The sequence below is a fragment of the Pristiophorus japonicus genome, chromosome 8 (assembly GCF_044704955.1).
Source record: "Pristiophorus japonicus isolate sPriJap1 chromosome 8, sPriJap1.hap1, whole genome shotgun sequence".
In the NCBI taxonomy this organism is placed as follows: Eukaryota; Metazoa; Chordata; class Chondrichthyes; family Pristiophoridae; genus Pristiophorus; species Pristiophorus japonicus.
This window is the reverse complement of record NC_091984.1, coordinates 193,233,275-193,251,734: the sequence shown is the minus strand read 5'-3', so window position 1 is coordinate 193,251,734 and position 18,460 is coordinate 193,233,275. Positions and strand designations below refer to the sequence as shown.

The 18,460-nt window shown below is 40.9% G+C and overlaps 1 protein-coding gene across 2 annotated transcripts in view; it reads right to left on the bottom strand.

Annotated features, from left to right (window-relative positions):
- LOC139268898 (mediator of RNA polymerase II transcription subunit 13-like) overlaps positions 1-15,160 on the bottom strand; it is a 283,315-nt gene extending 268,155 nt beyond the window's left edge. For both annotated transcript variants that reach the window (XM_070887712.1, XM_070887713.1), the window contains exons 1-2: positions 14,572-15,160; positions 13,160-13,397 (exon numbers count right to left, since the gene is read on the bottom strand). In XM_070887712.1, coding sequence (XP_070743813.1) covers positions 13,160-13,397; positions 14,572-14,640 — 307 coding nt within the window. In that variant the 5' untranslated portion in view covers positions 14,641-15,160. The remainder of the gene's footprint in view (positions 1-13,159; positions 13,398-14,571) is intronic.
- Between the last annotated feature and the right edge of the window lie 3,300 nt (positions 15,161-18,460).

Below are 18,460 nucleotides of genomic sequence, written 5' to 3'. Positions count from 1 at the left end.
AATATTTTATTAGAGTGACGTTAACTTTTCAATAAAATATTTTTTCATTAAAACTGTTTCATGTTCCATTAACACAACACAATGTAGGAACAACTGCAAAGAATAAACATGTCCATATGCAAAAGTAGTCGCAGAGCCCTCAGGCATCAGTAGTTGAAGCGTTCACGGATGAGCTGCTGGCGCAAGTCTCGAGCAATCGTTAAAGGGGCACGATGGACGGCCCTCCTCCGACCTCGTGCTCCGGCATCAGGCACTTGCATGCTTTCCTGATTGTCGCTATCATCCACATCCTGGTCTTCCGTAATACTATCATGTACTGGACCCTCACGTCGGTCTTCGGGTTCCACTACCAGCTCCTGCTGCCTCATGATGGCTAAGTTATGAAGCATGCAGCACACAACAGTGAAGTGACCGACAATCTGAGGAGAGTATTGCAACTGTCCTCCGGAATGGTCCAGGCATCGGAATCGCTGTTTCAATATGCCAATGGTCCTCTCAATGATGCTGCGCGTCGCAATGTGCGCCATGTTGTATTGACGGTCAGCTTCTGTCCGTGTCACGCGTAGGGGCGTCATGAACCAGGTGGTCAGACCGTACCCTTTGTCTCCCAGTAGCCAGCTCTGCCCTTCTGGCTGCTGCTCAAACATGTCAGATAGAACTCTGTCGCGTAGGATGAACGCATCGTGGGTGCTGCCAGGATATCTCGCATCGACTGACATGATGCGCTGCTTGTCGTCACACACGAGCTGCACATTGATAAGAGTGGAAACCTTTCCTATTTCGGTACTGCTCAGATTCCTCCACGAGTGCTCGCAAGGCTATGTGGGTACAATCAATACAGCCCTGTACCTTTGGGAAGCCGGCAATCCTGAAGAAGCCCACAGCCCTCTCATGGATCGCTTGTGCGGTCATTGGGAAATTGATGGTCATTGGGTTCGGTCCCAACGGCAAACCGCTTCCTAAAGGCCTGCCTGAAGAACTTTCACACAGGTAGGAACATGGTTTATTTAATCTTTTCTTTGCTTATAAATTTTTATTCAGGTTCGATTTATTTGTATAATATTTGTATAAATATAACTAAGGATTGATTGTAGAATTTAATGACTTCCCTTCCCCCCCCCGACCTCGTTCCCGACACCTAATTTGTAACCAGCGCCTGATTTTTTAAAGTGTATACAAGGTTTTTTCAAGCGTACAAAAATCTTCACTTACTCCATTCTAAGTTAGTTTGGAGTACGTTTTCACTGTGGAAACTTTGAAATCAGGCGTCAGTAGCCGGACACGCCCCCTTTTGAAAAATAAATTCTGTTCCAAAGTGAAACTGTTCTACCTGACTAGAACTACAGAAAACTAAGGGCCCAAGTTTCCACATGATTTGCGCCTGATTTTTAGGAGTAACTGGTGGAGAACGGACTATCTTAGAAATCGCAATTCTCCACATTTTTTTTTCTGCAGTTCTAGTCAGGTAGAACAGTTCTACTTTGGAACAGAATCTTTTCTTCAAAAGGGGGCGTGTCTGGCCACTGACGCCTGATTTCAAAGTTTCCACAGTGAAAACGTACTCCAAACTAACTTAGAATGGAGCAAGTGAAGATTTTTGTAGAACTGAAAAAACCTGTTCTACACATTAAAAAAAATCAGGCGCAGGTTACAAATTAGGCGTTTGGGGGGGGGGGGGGGGGGGGGGGCGGGGGAGTCATTAAATTCTACAATAAATCCTTAGTTATACTTATACAAATATTATACAAATAAATCCAACCTGAATAAACATTTATAAGCAAAAGAAAAGATTAAATAAACCATGTTCCTACCTGTGTGAAAGTTCTTCAGGCAGGCCTTTAGGAAGCGGTTTGCCGTTGGGACCGAACCCAAGATTTCGGGCAGGGCACGTCCCCAGCACCAGAGGTAGGTGGCGTTGGGTCGGGTCAGGGAGAGAGGTTCGGTTTGGGTCGGCGGGGGAGGTCAGGTCGGGGAGGGGGGGGGGTCAGGTCGGGGAGGGGGGGGGGGGGGGGGGGGGAGGTCAGGTCGGGGAGGGGGTCGGGGGGTCAGGTCGGGGAGGGGGGGGGGGGGGTCAGGTCGGGGAGAGGGGGGGGGGGTCCAGGTCGGGGAGAGGGTCCAGGTCGGGGAGAGGGGGGGGGGTCCAGGTCGGGGAGAGGGGGGGGGGGGTCCAGGTCGGGGAGAGGGGGGGGGGGGTCCAGGTCGGGGAGAGGGGGGGGGGGGGGGTCAGGTCGGGGAGAGGGGGGGGGGGGGGGTCAGGTCGGGGAGAGGGGGGGGGGTCAGGTCGGGGAGAGGGGGGGGGGTCAGGTCGGGGAGGGGTCAGGTCGGGGAGGGGTCAGGTCGGGGAGGGGGGGGGTCAGGTCGGGGAGGGGGGGGGGTGTCAGGTCGGGGAGGGGGGGGTGTCAGGTCGGGGAGGGGGGGGTGTCAGGTCGGGGAGGGGGGGGGTGTCAGGTTGGGGAGGGGGGGGTGTCAGGTCGGGGAGGGGGGGGGGTGTCAGGTCGGGGAGGGGGGGGGGTGTCAGGTCGGGGAGGGGGGGGGGGGTCAGGTCGGGGAGGGGGGGGGGGGGGGTCAGGTCGGGGAGGGGGGGGGGGGGTCAGGTCGGATCCAGTCCGGGGTCGAGAGTAGAGTCAGGTCGAGTCGAGTCGGGTGGGAGCGGCAGCGGTAGCGGCAGACGCAGACGGGTCGGGTTCGGTCGGGGGGGGGGTGGGGGCGGAAGCAGGAGCGGCGGAGAAGCAGGAGCGGCGGAGAAGCAGGAGCGGCAGCGACAGGCGGGTCGAGTCGGGTCCGGTCGGGGGGGTGGGGCGGAAGCAGGAGCGGCGGGGAAGCAGGAGCGGCAGCGACAGGCGGGTCGGGTGGGGGGAAAGCAGGAGCGGGAGTCGGCAGGAAGCAGGAGTTGGCCGTGGGAGGAGCCTTATTCACGCAGCCCCAGTGAGGCCATTCGGCCAGGGCTTGGGGCTGCGTGCTTCGGGCCCCTCCCACACAGTTTCGGGCGCCTGGAGCTACTGCACTTGCGTGCCCACTGTAGCGCACATGTGCAGAGCTTCGGCACTGTTTTCAGTGCAGGTTCCTAGCTCCGCCCCCTACAGCTCCTGCTGCGCCGCGCCGAGGGCCAGAGGACCTGCAGGGAGGTGGAGAATACGGAGGGTTTTTTTAGGCGCACTTTGTGGCGCGAAAAACGGGCGCCCAACTCGGAGGGGCGCCCGTTTTTTATCGTGTGGAAACTTGGGCCCTAAATGTGGAGAATTCCGATTTCTAAGATACTCCGTTCTACACCAGTTGTTCCTAAAAATCAGGAGCAAATCATGTGGAAACTTGGGGCCACAGTGTCACAGAAAGAGAGGGAGACACTCAACAGACAGGCACACAAAGACAAACAGGGGCAGAGAGAGAGAGACACAGACATGTACTTTTTGAAACCACTACTTCATGCGAGACTTGAAGTCATTGATTTAAAGGTGTGCTGCAAAGCTAGTTCGACATCTGCATATTTATGTTCAAATGGATAACAACTTTGTCAAACAAATCGACCAAGAGCTCCTGCTTTGGGCGCAATTGACAATCCAGAAACAAATTGCACTAGTTTTCAGAAGTGATATTTTTTGCTCAAATTTTGACTCAAACTCATTTGTGTATTGCCAAATGTAAAATCTACATGAACCAATACAATTGGGCAGCATGTAATTATTTTTTTTAATGTTACATTAAAATATATTCCCTAAAATATTTAAGAGTGGTAACCTGGTGCAGCTTTATTAATACAACTGAAAATGGGGTTATTAAAAAAAATAAGCATTTTTAATCAAAGTGCCTTAGTCCACCACCTGTAAGTAATCTGATTATAAATAACTGAAAATGGCTTTGAAAAACTACAGAAGCATTTACTAGTTACATTGGTGTACAGTAATCAGTTTTAGTAATGTTTTAAACAAATTTAAAGCTTTTAAAAAGCTACAGCGGTGACCCGTAAATGGGAGGAAAAAAACGCAGAGGAAAAACCTGTCGGAGCAGCCCTTGGAACAGCGGTAGGTAGGAAAGAAACCCTGCAAAAAGGCAAGTTAAAGGGTTTTTAAAAATTATTTTGCAGCAATTCGCTAGAAAAGGGTCTTGTGAATGTTTTGCAATTTTTGGTTTTTTGGAAAAATTGTGTTTTCCGCCCTCCGTAGGCCCAACTTGCAGCGGTAATCAGCCTCAGACTAAAGTGCACAAGGATCACGGTTTCTGCCGCGAATCCTCGTGCAACGCCGATTTTTCCCGCTAGGCGGATTTTTTCATGAATCTTCCGCCTCGAAATCATAGCTTTTTTTGGGCGGCAATACGGTGGTAGTGGTATTTGATGAATTTCCAGCCCATAATTTTAAGATCTTCTTCGAAAACCCGCAAATAGGCGCAATTAGCGAAAACTCGTCACGGTGATTAATTCAATCTTGGGACATGGCCAGCTTTGTGGGTGGTACCACTTTCCAGCGTGATTCTTTTTAAACTCGTGCAAAAGAACCCCAAAACTCAATTTGCTCTTAAAATTCAACCATCTTTTGCGTTGGTTTGGCCGATTTGCGCTGAAAATACCAGCATGACCTAGCGGAAACTCCAGGCCATCAACTCTAACATTTGGATTTTGCACTGTTCATTGGAACCATCAAATTAGCAGGTAACAGCTTATTGCAGCCAATTTTTAGACAACCAAAATGTGAACTGTTGAGATATCAAATCTACTTTTAAGCAAAAAGATAAAAATGTAACATCCCTCAAGACTTAGAAAATCTCGAAGCTTTACCAAATCTGTGCTCAATGAATCTTCAACCCAACAAACCTATACATTAATTGCAGAGGAAGGCCGACGATGCAGGTTAAAAAAAAATAATTTTACAGAAGAACACCCTACTATATATAATTTTCCTCAAAATATATACAAACTACATTCTGAAGGAGGTAAACAAAGAAATCTGGGAGTGAGCTTCAAGTAGTCATTAAAGAAAATGAATTCATAAACAACGAGAAAGGTTTTGTAGGTAATGATCATCTGAACCTAGGAAGAGATTACAACCACACTCCATTTTCTAATGAAATATACACAATTTATAATGAGCATTTTCACAAGTGACAGTTGACTGCACACATTAAGTCCGTGATTCATGAGGTCATGCAAAAAAAGCTCACTAATGCCACACAATGCTGACAAGAACACACTAGTATTATCTGCCAACATTTTTATATCTGTACAGTCACAAACAAATGGCCAGATTCCGCTAGCTTCCCCCCCCCCCCCCTTTCTGAAAATATGCCATGGTTGAAATTTAACAAGCTACTTACAATCCGACAGCAATGATTTCACATTATGTCAATATAAAACAACTTTTGAGTTGTCTAATAATTTAGCCTTGCAGACCAAAAGACATGTCAAACTCCAACTACCGCCACTAACAACCAACCTGTCAATTTGAGACAATGCTCAGTTGGGAAGTGGGTACATGGACACAGGATAGAAGGACCAGCAAGACGGAGGGGGGGGGGGGGGGGGGGGGAAGAAAAAGAGGAAAGACGCACACATTAAACCAAGATCGTGACTTTTCTGCTGAATAAAGTTCTCAAAGGCTACTCTGTGTAAAAAGGTAGTCATTGAATCCCAATGCTCTGCGCAGTATTTCCCTTCTATCAAACTCAATTTACTCACTCAAATACAAACAAAATGAATGACTTCACTGAGCTACTCTTGTTAAAATGTTCATACATCAAAACTATAGTAAAATATCAGTTACAGTTACCATGATATGAAAGCTCTGAAACTTTTATGAACAATCCAAATGGGAAGATTTAAATTTTCCTCGTTTCAACATTCCCTAATAATCACCCAAAAAAAGGTCTAAAAAGAGACAATTAGCATATTATGCACGGCAACTACACAAAATCAGAAAATAATTCAGCTTTGGGTGGGCAAATCATGTAAAGTTCTAATACAATTAACAGCTAAATTAACTTCGCAAGTAAAAGAATTGTACCGCAAGGTTTGAACACTCAACAACATTTACTCGGGTTTGCATCCTTATGCTCAAAACATTATAATTTTTCTTCAAATGATTTATGAAACAATCTTTAGAATTTAAATGGTTAACAGGCAGCCAATGTAAACACATGGTTTGTTTTGTGATAATGGAAGGAATGAAAATGTGTTGTGTATGTAACTAGAGTTTGCACTGTGCCAAAATGCAACCGATTACACAAAGTTCAATGTACTCATTATCCAAAGAATTTTGCTCAGTTTGAAAACACAAGTCTTTAAACAGATCCAAGAACCATTTCCTGAGCATGAGGATGCAGTTCAAATATATGTGTACAAATCTTTGGATCCAATAGAATCTTTTAATATATTAATGGTATCAAACAAAGAGAAAAAAATGATTCTGCCTGCAAAGTGTTGCTATTCCAACAATCAAAGAGCAAGTTTACAAATATATGGGCTAAAAGGAGGGAAGACTTTCAAGATCCTTATGTAAAAAATGTCAATACTGAAGGATAATCATTTAAACCTGTTTTTTTTTTCAAGAAAGGACATGTTGGATCTGAATGGTGTATTACTTCATTCCCTAATTTTAGTCCATGATATACTATAATTCAGAACATTTGCCATGAGGGCTTATATATGGGGGAAAAAGAAAAGAATGCTCTCACCATCTACAAATTAGGTTATTGTGCTGATAATCTGCCACAATACAAAAACATGCTTGAAACTTTTATAAGAAACACCATTAATGAAGCTATGCATTCAATCTCTATCATTCAGATTGCAGCAAAAAAAAACATACAACTCCTCTGAAATGCTAAATGGAGCATCCAGATCCCACTTAAAGCACAATAGATAAAATTAGCTACTATTTAAGATTGTACACACAAAACGAACACTACTTAGATCAGAAATAAATACCAGGGTCAAAACTGAAAACTTTGGGTGTTTGCAAAAACACAATACCCTCCCTCAGAAATAGATACAATGAATGGCTTATTTTTCATACCTTAGGGTGTTATATATATATATATATATTACAACACGGAGCCAAACAATCTCAATAACGGTGGAATTTTGAAAAAAATACCTACATTATTGATACACAGAGTTATGGGCCAGATGTGGGGGGGTTGTAAGTGGGTGGAAAGAAAAGCACTCCCAATAATTCGACTGAAAAATTATAACAGCTCTGCAATCCGTGACATCCCTTATTGAAATAGTTTCAACTTACAATTCAGCCAACAAAAAACTGACAGCTCTGCAGAGAAGTCTGGAAATAAGCAACAATGGTGTGTTCCACATCACAGAAACTGACATTCGCACAGAATAATCCTGACTGTGCCAAAGCTGTCTGTTTCAGTCATTTGGTATCTAGAGTGAAACTCAAAAGCGTGATTGAATGCAGGTTTTAGGCTGTACAGTAGTAATTAGATTTTAAAATCCATTACAAAATCTAAACCAACTAACACACAGTTCCAAAGAGTAGAAAGGCTCACAAAACTAAAATCAACTCATCTCTGGGAAATTCCTTCCATTTCAGCTACTGGTAAAACCAAAGCATGACTGCAAATTTCTGCAGCTCCTAACAGGTTAAGAACTTGACCAATAGGTATTTCATCTCAAGTGCTTTAAAAACTCATACTTTGCCAACTATATTCTGAATACATCAGAAACATGTATGCTAGCATTCAATACATGGATCTTGGTACGAATTCAAATAATTTGGAACGGGGAGAATTAACTACAATAAATTAGCAGGCTAAATACAAAATTAAACAATTACTGAAATATATGCATGGGGATATTCTACACAGTCTTTTCAAAATCAATAAGTCATCTACAGGAGTAGTTACTGTAATCAATTAATATTTTGATTAAACCATCACTTCAAATCCAGGTTGCAAACAGCAAGAAAAAATTACCAAATACGGACATGCATTTCAAAACTCAAATATACTATTGTCATCTATTATGTGTTTTTACACCAACATAAAATGGCTGCTGACCTGCAAGTAGCAAATCAGTGGTGCAGAATAACTGTTCCAAATCGAATGTATATTAAATTCAGTATGTGGGGCATGCATTTCATTGAATACTCATTGCAAGTACCTGCAGTACCTGTTACTCCTGCAGATGGCACTGTGAAAGTTATTTTCAATGTTAAAGGTGTCACACGGTGTGACAACAGCTGCTATCTTAGTCAGGGTATATTATCATTAGATTGCAGAATCTGGCCATTGTGTTCCCACAAATCACAATGCTATCTGATTTTTTTTTCCAGCTTTCCTTCCCTCTCAGTAACTAAAATGACAAATATCCAAAATAAAGATTTCAAAATTCAAAAAGTTGTATATTTCATAACAATTAAAATGTATCCACTAAAGTATCTTTAAATGCCTTGAACCCCTCAGCTTCTCCCAAAATCCTGCGTTTGGACTTCATATTTTTGCCCAGAGTTTTGACTCCAAGTCGAATTTGGATTGTGCAGACCGACATGTGCAGTGTACCCAATTTCCTTGGTTGTATGTTCAGTTAACTCCATTGAAGAGATAGGAGCTAAAGAAAAATCTAGCACTTTTGGCTCAGCAGCAATAAGGTTTGAAAAACAAAACAAATTACAAAAGTTTTACCAAAGCAAAATTCATAGTCAGTATGAGTTTGCATGCCTGTGGGGAGAATGGCAACTTTCTGATGACCCAACTGTTGCAGTTTGTGTGGGTTTTTTTACTGTAAAAAAAAAATATATTAAACTGAGGAAGTGAAATGTGACAGCCTGAGTGAAAGTATAAGAACAAAAGTACAGAACGAGAGCAGAGTGACTGAGACAAGAGAGTCATAAAAAACAAGGTAGACAGTACTAGAGTATGAAAGTATGAACAAGAGTAGAGTGAGAGAGAAAAGAGAAGTGATTTCTTCAATTAATGTGACTTAGATTTTCAAATGGTTGACTTTTCAAACCAACTAATTATCCCCATCTGATGACAATCTAATACTTTACACTTATGAAACAGATTCTGATTCCCAACATCTACAAGACAGGGAAAGGCAGACATTTTTGTTCATTCTAATTTTTTTTTTTAAACTGACTAGTTGAATTGTGAAGTTAAATAAAGCCTCTGAAGAAATAAATAGGAAGGCGATTGGCAAAAGAACCAAAAGGCAACACAAGGAAAAACTTTTTTTACGCAGCGAGTGGTTAGGATTTGGAATGCACCGTCAGAAAGGGTGGAGGAGGCAGATTCAAACGTGGCTTTCAAAAGGGAATTGGATAAGGAAAAATGTTTGCAGGGCTAAAGGGAAAGGACTGGAGACTGGGACTAGCTGAAGTGCTCTTGGAGAGCCAGACAGGCTCGATAGGCGGAATGGCTTCCTTCTGTGCTGCAACCATTCTATGATTGGGAGCAAAGTTTACTGAGGGTAAGGGGGCACCCATCCTTGGGGAGAGTGCGTGGAGGAGAGTGCATGAAGTGTTGAAGGAGAGGTCAGTGAAAGTACAGCAAGGGAGCTAGAAGGATAGAGAGATTGAATGGGTAGTTCAAAGAGGAAAAGGTAGAAGTAATGAAGGGATGGTCAAAAAAGAATTGAGTAGGAGAACAGGTCAGGGACGGGGGGTGGGGGGGGGAGGCACGCGATTCAACGGGAAGCACAAGTTATGGAGGTTCAGGGCATCTGCAGCTGTTAATGGAAGCTTTCCCCACTACGCCATTCAAATGGAGAGAGAAACAAAAAATTGTTAGAGCGCGCGAATCAACACAAAGACAAAAACATCAGTGACAATTTGTTAACTTGCTGTATGCAATACTATGATAGATCAACTAGGAACTAAATACAAACACTACTTGCAATGGGTTTCCTTTTCTTGACTGACTTTAGAACAGGACCCCCCACCAAGTTCCCTGAAAAGCTAACCTCAAAATATATAATTATCCTCAATGTAAATCTTGGATTCACCAAGTCGTTTATTGACTTTTGATTAAATTCCAAAGCAAAAGCTCCACACAATTTAAACAAAGCTTGAAATTAGAGATTCATTAATGCAATTTGCAGGTTAACCTACAACTGACAGTCATCATGATTTCACTTACAATAACATTTCTTGGTATAATACCTACAGCTGTCCCAAATTCAGGAATGCTTTTAAGTGAGCCTGAAATGGCTTTTGGTGTGAATGGAGCTGAAACAATCAAACTGTACATTCAGACAATAACATACAGTTCTGCATGCTTAAAGCTCCACCCACAGTGTGAGCAGCTACAACAGCATCTCACTATGGCCTGGCATTTAAATTCAGTTCATTTAAACAACTCCAAAGTGTCTCAACATTCAGGCATATTAAACATATTATTTTGCACACTGTTACTAATACCTCTATATCTCTCCAATGTGGGAAACTTTGTACTGATAAATAGCCACAAACCAGAGCTACAAGCTCTACCATAAAACCTGATTGCAGCAAACCATCAAATTATTTCACAACTGAAAATTTACAGTTTAAAGTTTACCAAGAAGCCAAAAAATCTGATACCTATTAAGTATACCTGGGCATAGTTAGCTACAAGTCTCTAATGAGATTCCAGGAAAATAATAACCACATTTTCACTGCTGTTTGAAAACAATGAACCAAGAAATGAGCACAAGAAGCCACCCTGCAAACACAACTAATCACAGGTCAATAAATCAAAAAATATTCAGACCATAAACTAATATAAAGCTTTCCAAAAATGTTGAGTCCAGTATTTTTAAAACGGAATCAACCAGTAAATTTACAAAATCTGATTTCCAAGATACCATAACCCAATTTGATCAAAGGGCACTAACAATTTGCTTCATTAAGGAAGGCAACAACATCCAGACTCAATGTAACCAACATTTCAGCTTCTGTATTTATACATTTGTAATCAGTAACATCTCACTAAACTTCAGTGAAGTCAGATTTAAATCACACAAATACATACATACAAACGCATTACAGGACTGAAGATAAAGGAGGATATATACTGCAGTTACAAAATTCAGATCGAGGGATCAAAAATTATTAATCTAATCACTTCCAAAATTTGAGTCACGACTGCTCATTCACAAAGCTTAGAAGTGAAAGTTTTTTAAAAATGGGTTCATAAGTTTTGTTTTGCTGTAACCAGTCAAATATCAAATAACCACAGGTAATATGGAGAAACTAGCGAGTACTGACACAAACAAGAGATATACGACAGTGTTAAAAAGCAGTATGTTAATATTTTTAAATAACCAGACGAATGTAACCTAGCTCAGTTTTAATAGGAAAAAAAGAGCAAAGGCATATTCCTCAACCACAAAAAGCTTACGTCAGTGTCACTCTGGTGACAAAGATGGTGTTTACTAGAACAGTTTTTTGTGGGTTTTTTTAATTTATGCTTAAATCCCATTACAGAATGCTGTAACTGTTACCATTCTTTGTGCTTAATCTTCAATTCTCAAAACATTTCATACTTTCATCAGTAATTTCACAACTGATACCAAGTAACCGAGATGCACAACAGATTAAAGCTGCCAATGTATCAATTTTCAGGTTATTTCAGAATTTCATTACCAACTTGCAGCTGATGTAGAAACTAGACCGTCAGTATCTAGATTCCTGTACAGATGTTGAAGAAAACTATTTACCAAACCCTAAAAAGATTTAATTACAGACAGCACTGCAATGGAAACTGTACAACGGTTAAAATGGCATAAGCTAACCATTTTTATTTTGTATTACCACATTTGGAACCCTCCTTCAAAATCATGGTTCAACACCTATGAACATAGAGAACAAAAGTACAAGATCCTGACAGAGATTGAAGACAATAGATCCCAAAGGTCAAATAAGATAGTCACCAGAACACATTCCCAACCATATTATATAGATAACATATGTGAAGCCTTCATTTACTAGCTTGTTTTCAAGATTCTTGGTTCCTAACTTTTTTTCCAACTCGTGCCTAAGTTTTGGCAAGGGATTTTGCAACATGTGGCAGAGGTCTCCCCAAAAAATATTTGTGATGGGCAGAACAGTTTGACTATCTCACTATATTCAATGATATTCCTCAACAACATTGCATTGTTACTTTACATCACTTCTATTTTTCACCCAAGTGTGCAAACAATAGATTTTAGTACCGCAGCCATGACATGCCGTTACACAACAAAAATTCACAGCTGCTGTCTACCACATCATCCAGCACAAGTTTCTTGCTTGATCTCTGGGTAAGGGGGCTCCCCAACAGCTGAAATGTGTTTCCTGACTGCTAAATTCACGATCCAGAAAATTTTCAGAGCAGACCAAGTTCCTATTCTATCTGCTGGCATTTTTATATGCAAATAAGCAATTACTCTTTCACAGAAAGTAAGTGAAGATCAGTTACATCTGGTGTGTAAACACTGCAAAACCTTTTATTATAGTAAAAGCAAACTATGCACACGAAACAAGCAAATTAGAACATTTTCAATCCGAAGGAGAATCTGAGTTAATAGCTAGGAATTCTAAGAATTTTCTCAGTAAATAGTATACAACTATCCTGCTGACAGAGTCAAATTACCTTGCAGAAAGAAGGCCTCTCTGGAGCTTTCCAGAGAGCAAAAGCTGTAAACCACCCCAGCCACAGCTACTGTTAAAACAATGCATCACTCTCTGAACTCAAAGCACCCAAAATATCCATAACAATAGAATCAACATGAGCTTACGCAGGTGAGTGGACAAGATTTCTACAAATATTTTCATTACATTCTTTACATTTGTACACACAAGAGTGGCAACAACCGGCAAAACAAAGTCAATTTCAGATGTCATGATTAACAGCTCTAGAAGAGGTATTCTATTGAAAGTCCTCGCCAGTTCTGGTAAATTGTGAAAATCATATCGGGAATTTTTCATTTAAATTGCTGAAAATAAATCTGTGTATATCCATATGCTAAGGAACATAGCTGCAATTAATAGTCATAAAACAATTTTTAAAGACAACTCTGAAATGATCAAATAACACTTGTGACAGCTTTGCAAGGAAAAGAATCCTCTTAAAGATTTGATCCACCATACATGCCGCTTCAAAATATTAGACAGTGTACGCCTGAGAAACAGTAATCAATCATGGAAACTCCTCAAACAGTACAGCCGTTTTGTTGAAGAAAGAAAGATGGACCCACCTCGTAATTCATGATGAATTATGTCAACTAAATTCGGCTCTTCTCCCCACCAGTAAATCCACAATTCCTTGGCTTCGGGTCTCACGTCTCGTCGCCATACACATAACAGATTGGCCTGTAGACATCTAATAAAGGTCTGCAGAATAGGATCATCCTGAGCTGGTGCTGAGATGATGGGACCACAGCCCCCAAGACCCTGGAAACTGTACCTACGCCATTTGATGCCAGTTAGTTCAGCCTGTTGGTTGAGAAACATGTCAAAAAAAAGTCCCAAGAAAAATGTAAAAGATAATTTAAACGTAATCCTATTAATTGAGTTCTAAACATAATTACAAAGAGGATATTTTGAACTTTGGCAGAGATGCTCAATATCGCACCGACTGCAACTCAAAATATGATTCATATTGTAACGGATTGCATTTGTAAAGAGAAAAAAATCATTGCCATTGTCAACCAACTCATGACAGCTACGTTTTAAACTAAGACACTTTGATCAGGAATTGATCATTTAAATACTGCATACTGGATACAAATAGTATAGTATAACAAAGCACACGAAAGGAAATGTCAAAGGCATTAACATAACCATATTTTTGTAACAATTTAAAAGATTTCTACTGTTGAATACTTTTATATGAATGAAACGCTCAACATCAAACGATTTTAAAAGATGCAATCCACAATACGTAAACATGAGGGAAGAATGTTTCTACAAAGCACGCAATAAGGAAATGTAAATTGTGTGCAGGCGTTAACTGGAAGCCACCGTGAACATTTCAAACGGTTTAAACATGAAGGTGACAAGATTTCAAAAAGCTGTGGATTAAACAATGCACTGAATCGAAACAGATAAAACAGAGTGAAGAAAACAAATTTCAAAACTACTGCAGGAAAGTATATAACATTAAAACTTCAGGCAAGGGACATGATTTATTACAACAGACTGGAGTATTAAAAATACGTGCACTGGAAAATGTAAAGGCTGGGGGAGGGGGGGGGCGACAAAATAGGAGAATAAATGCCATGTAAACGGGCAAACAGCATCAGTTGCCATGTCGAGATTAAACTCCCCCCGCCCCCCTAAAAAAAAAGACACGCTTTAATTCGGCTTCAAATATGCAGACATTTTTCCAGTTCAAGATGGTGGATTAAAAGCTTCCAGCTCTGTTAAGGGAAAATAATAATGTGCAATACGTAGTGGAGGCTTTTAGGAAGGGGGGAGGGAAGGAGGGGGAGGAGGAGGAGGAGGGGCGTAAACATCAAAAATAGAGGGGGGGAGGGAGGGTTGGGGAATAAACTCCAGACAGGAAAATAAGGCCATGTAAACGGTTATGCTAAACCATTAGTAGAAAATGGCTGCTCCCACACAGCCTAAGGCCCCTCTTTCTCTCTCCAGTCTCTCTCACACTCACCAGAGAGAATAAATTCGAATGGCAGTCCTCCAAGCTAGCACCGTTGGCCACCCAGTTTGCTGCAGTCATGCTCCGTGCATGACTTTCTCTCCGGAGGTCGAATTAAAGATTCCGTCTTGCTTTGCAAAAAAATAATAATATCGAAGATAGATCCGGGAGGGATGAAACAATCACCCACCCCCTCCTCCCTCTGTGTGTGTGTGTGTGTGTGTGTGTATATGTGTGTCTCTCTCCTCGACCAACCACTTTCACACACACACACAAAAATAATAAATAGATATTTTAAAAATGATAACTAAAAAAAAATCTCCACAGCGATGGAAGGAGTGACGTCCGCCCAGAGATTGTCCGCTTTAATTCCGGAGGCTCCCCCAGGTTGTTGGGTTTATATATATTTATATAAATATATATTTTTCCTCTCTGTGGTGATGTCTTCTGCTTCTTCGTCCCAAGTTAAAAACAGAAAAATCAGTCGCTGCCGCCGCCAGTTATCCGCTGAAGGCTGCTCCTCTCGCTCTCCGGCTGACTCTCTCTCTCTCTCTCTGCTTTGCTCTCTCTCACTCACTCACTCACACTCTCTCTCTCTCTCTCTCTCTCTCATACACACACACACACACATACGGCGTAATGGCGACAGCGATGAGGCGCTCGGCTATTTTTTTCCCCCGCCAAGGATTGGCTAGATGCGCGTCACATGGCCGACGCGCACACGCCCCGCCCCCGACGACAGAGGAAGGGGAGGGGGGCGGGGTCTAAGCGCCGGACACCGGCCGCCGGACACACACACACACACACACACACAGCTCGGCTGGCTGGCTGCACGGCTGCAGTCGGGGCCTGCGATGCACGCTCCTGACCCGGCGGTGGCGCTCGTCAGCACTGTGTGTCTTTTCCCTCCTCCAGCTATTAAACCAATTAAAGACATCACTTGGCCTGTGCTGTGTAGACTTGCTCTGTTGTGTCAGCAGGTTAGCACCTAGTGTCTTCCCCCCCCCCCCTCCCCAAAATAAGAAAGTCATTTTGTTACCAATTTAAATCTATATTGCGATCTACATACTACACTTGCTCTGTTGTTTCAGCAGATTAACACCTAGTCTCCCCCTCCTCAAAATAAGAAAGTAATGTTACAAATTTAAATCTATTTTTCTATCTACACAGTATACTTGCTCTGTTGTCTCAGTCTTTCCCCCCTCCCCAAAATAAGACAGTAATTTTGTCAACAATTTAAATCTTTGCTATCTGCACAGTATTCTTGCTGTTGTGTCAGCAGGTTAACACCTATCTCCACTCCCCCCAAAAATAAGAAATTAATTTTGTTGTGAATTTAAATCCATATTGCTATCTACACAGTATACTTCCTCTGTTGTGTCAGCAGGTTAACACCTAGCACCAAATAAGAAAATGATTTTGTTAATCTATACACAGCCATTATCTGTTAAATTCATTGTTTAAATGATGTTTTTAGAGCCTACTTCAAAATGTAATTAAAACCCAAAATAATATCACTTGTACTGTTATTTGTTTGCAGTATTATGGTTGTCATCCATTTAAACAATAAATTGGTTGAAAGCCCCCCCCCACCACCTCCCCCATGTAAAGGTCAACAAGGGGCATCCCTTTCCTCTTAACTCTACATTTATCTTGCTCTATTTCATTTTTAAACCATTCAAAATGATTGCTGTGAGATATTCCAGCATTTATCAGAATCTTACATCTATTTTGTATCTTTAATTCTATTCTATAAATCACTTAATAAATATGACGCCCAATTTGTGGAATTTAACCATAAATAATGATATCCGGGATCACAGATAATATTGTGGAAATTGACTGAATAAATAGCCTAACTTTATAACCTGGAACACAGCCAAAAATGTCAGCAGGAGCTGGTTTTGGCAGTGGGGGAGTGCAGGGGGGGGGGGGGGGGAGATAAAGTCTCTAGCATTCAAAATATTAACGAGGACACTCCCTGATATTTGATGCCTCTAGGGAAAAGATGTCTAAGTACTGTCCTTTACATTTATTCCAATCAATTTAAACCCAATAAATAAATTGAATTAGCTGAAAGTAATAGGTTTAAACTTCCCAGACCTTTGTGGATGGATACAGAGGTAGCACCTGGCTTATTTTATATATTTTCTTTCAACCCATGCTGTTATTTAATTCCTAAAATAAGTGAATAGTATTCTAGGTAATGTTTCATGTAATAATTCATGGTTCATATTCGACCCAAAATATTTGTGGCTTAAAATGGGAACTTTTAAAGTATAAATATTTATTTCAAACAATTTATAAGCCTAACCGAACCTACGCACTTTCCCTTTTAAATGCATCCTTTGTATGGCAAGTGTGCAATCTCAGCTGGGCCATAAGTGAATTGCAAAACACAAGTTAGGCAGTTTCCCTCAAAGAGGAAAACAACATCAAAGGACACGTTACTCCAAGCTGCTTTCACGCACCCATAGCAGGCAGTTACACAGTGGCACTGGTAGATGCCTGGGAGAAGGTAGGCTGAAAGATTGCTCAGCAGGGGAGTAATGCATGACATGGGGAGAGTCATAAAAGAAAGGTGAGTGTAAAAATAAATAGATTATTAATTTTTTTAACCAAATTTTAAGTATTTTATATAAATTACGATAATATTCATGTTTCACAGCAGAGATTAATTTTTAGAAAGGCACAGTTTGTGTACCTATGTTGCTGACCTATGCTCTTTGCCCCTAGGTTACCGCCAATCAATGAGCTAGCATAGATGTCAATGTTACAAAAACATTTACAATCTTTTACCCTGAAATATTTCCTGAATAATGAAGGCATTGCGATAGCCACAATGGATATTTTTGTTCTTGGGAGACGTGAGAAAGAATTGAGCATATGTTGCAAGAAAGCTTGCAATGTGTATTTACTGATGCATTTTCCTTTAATCTTGGTACAAATTCCACAAAAATGGGATGTTCACAAAAAACAAGACTATTATCATGATGAACCAAGTATTGGTTGCCAGTAGTGCACTTTATTCTTATGTTCCCATGGTACTTTTTTCTGCATTTAATAATTTTGATGTATTTGAAATGTTGCTGCTTGTCAGTATTACATAGCTCAAGTGCTTGCCTGTTCCTATTGATTGCATTAAGTTGGATATGTCTATAAACTGATATATCTTTGCACCTTTCATTCATCCTATATAATTAAAAATATCAACTTTAATTCAAATATTGAGAAAAATACCATAAATTAATTATAGGAATAGTTGTTGACTGAACATTTCGATGATCATGCATTTGAATCATAACAGAAGAAAACATTTCAAATACTTAGCCATATACACAGTATGGTGATATTTCAGTTTTCAAGCAGCTTCTTGATGAAGTTACGTAAATTCCTGGAAAATTAACTACACATTTCTGCATTAAGGCCATCACACAGCTCCTACAAACATATTAATGGCAGAGTTGTGAATATTTACACCATTCTATCATATTACAATACATTACAAAATCTTGAACCAAATCATAAAAGTTACCCAAAATTATCATTCTTACAGATTTAAAAAATGACATATAGTACTTATGTCATAGTATGGTCATCCAAAACTCGGCATGCCCTCTTGAGCATCCCTGATTATAACTGCTCAACCAACCTGGGCCTTAAGCTCTGGAACTCCCTCCCTAACCCTCTCCACCTCTCTACCTCTCTTTCCTCCTTTAAGACGCTCCTTAAAACCTACCTTTTTGACCAAGCTTTTGTCCTTCTGCTATAATTGTTCTATGTGGCTCGGTGTCAAATTTTTGTCTTATAACACTCCTGTGAAGTACCTTGGGATATTTTATTATGTTAAAGGCGCTATATAAAGACAAGTTGTTGTTGTTGTTAACTGGATCACAGTATC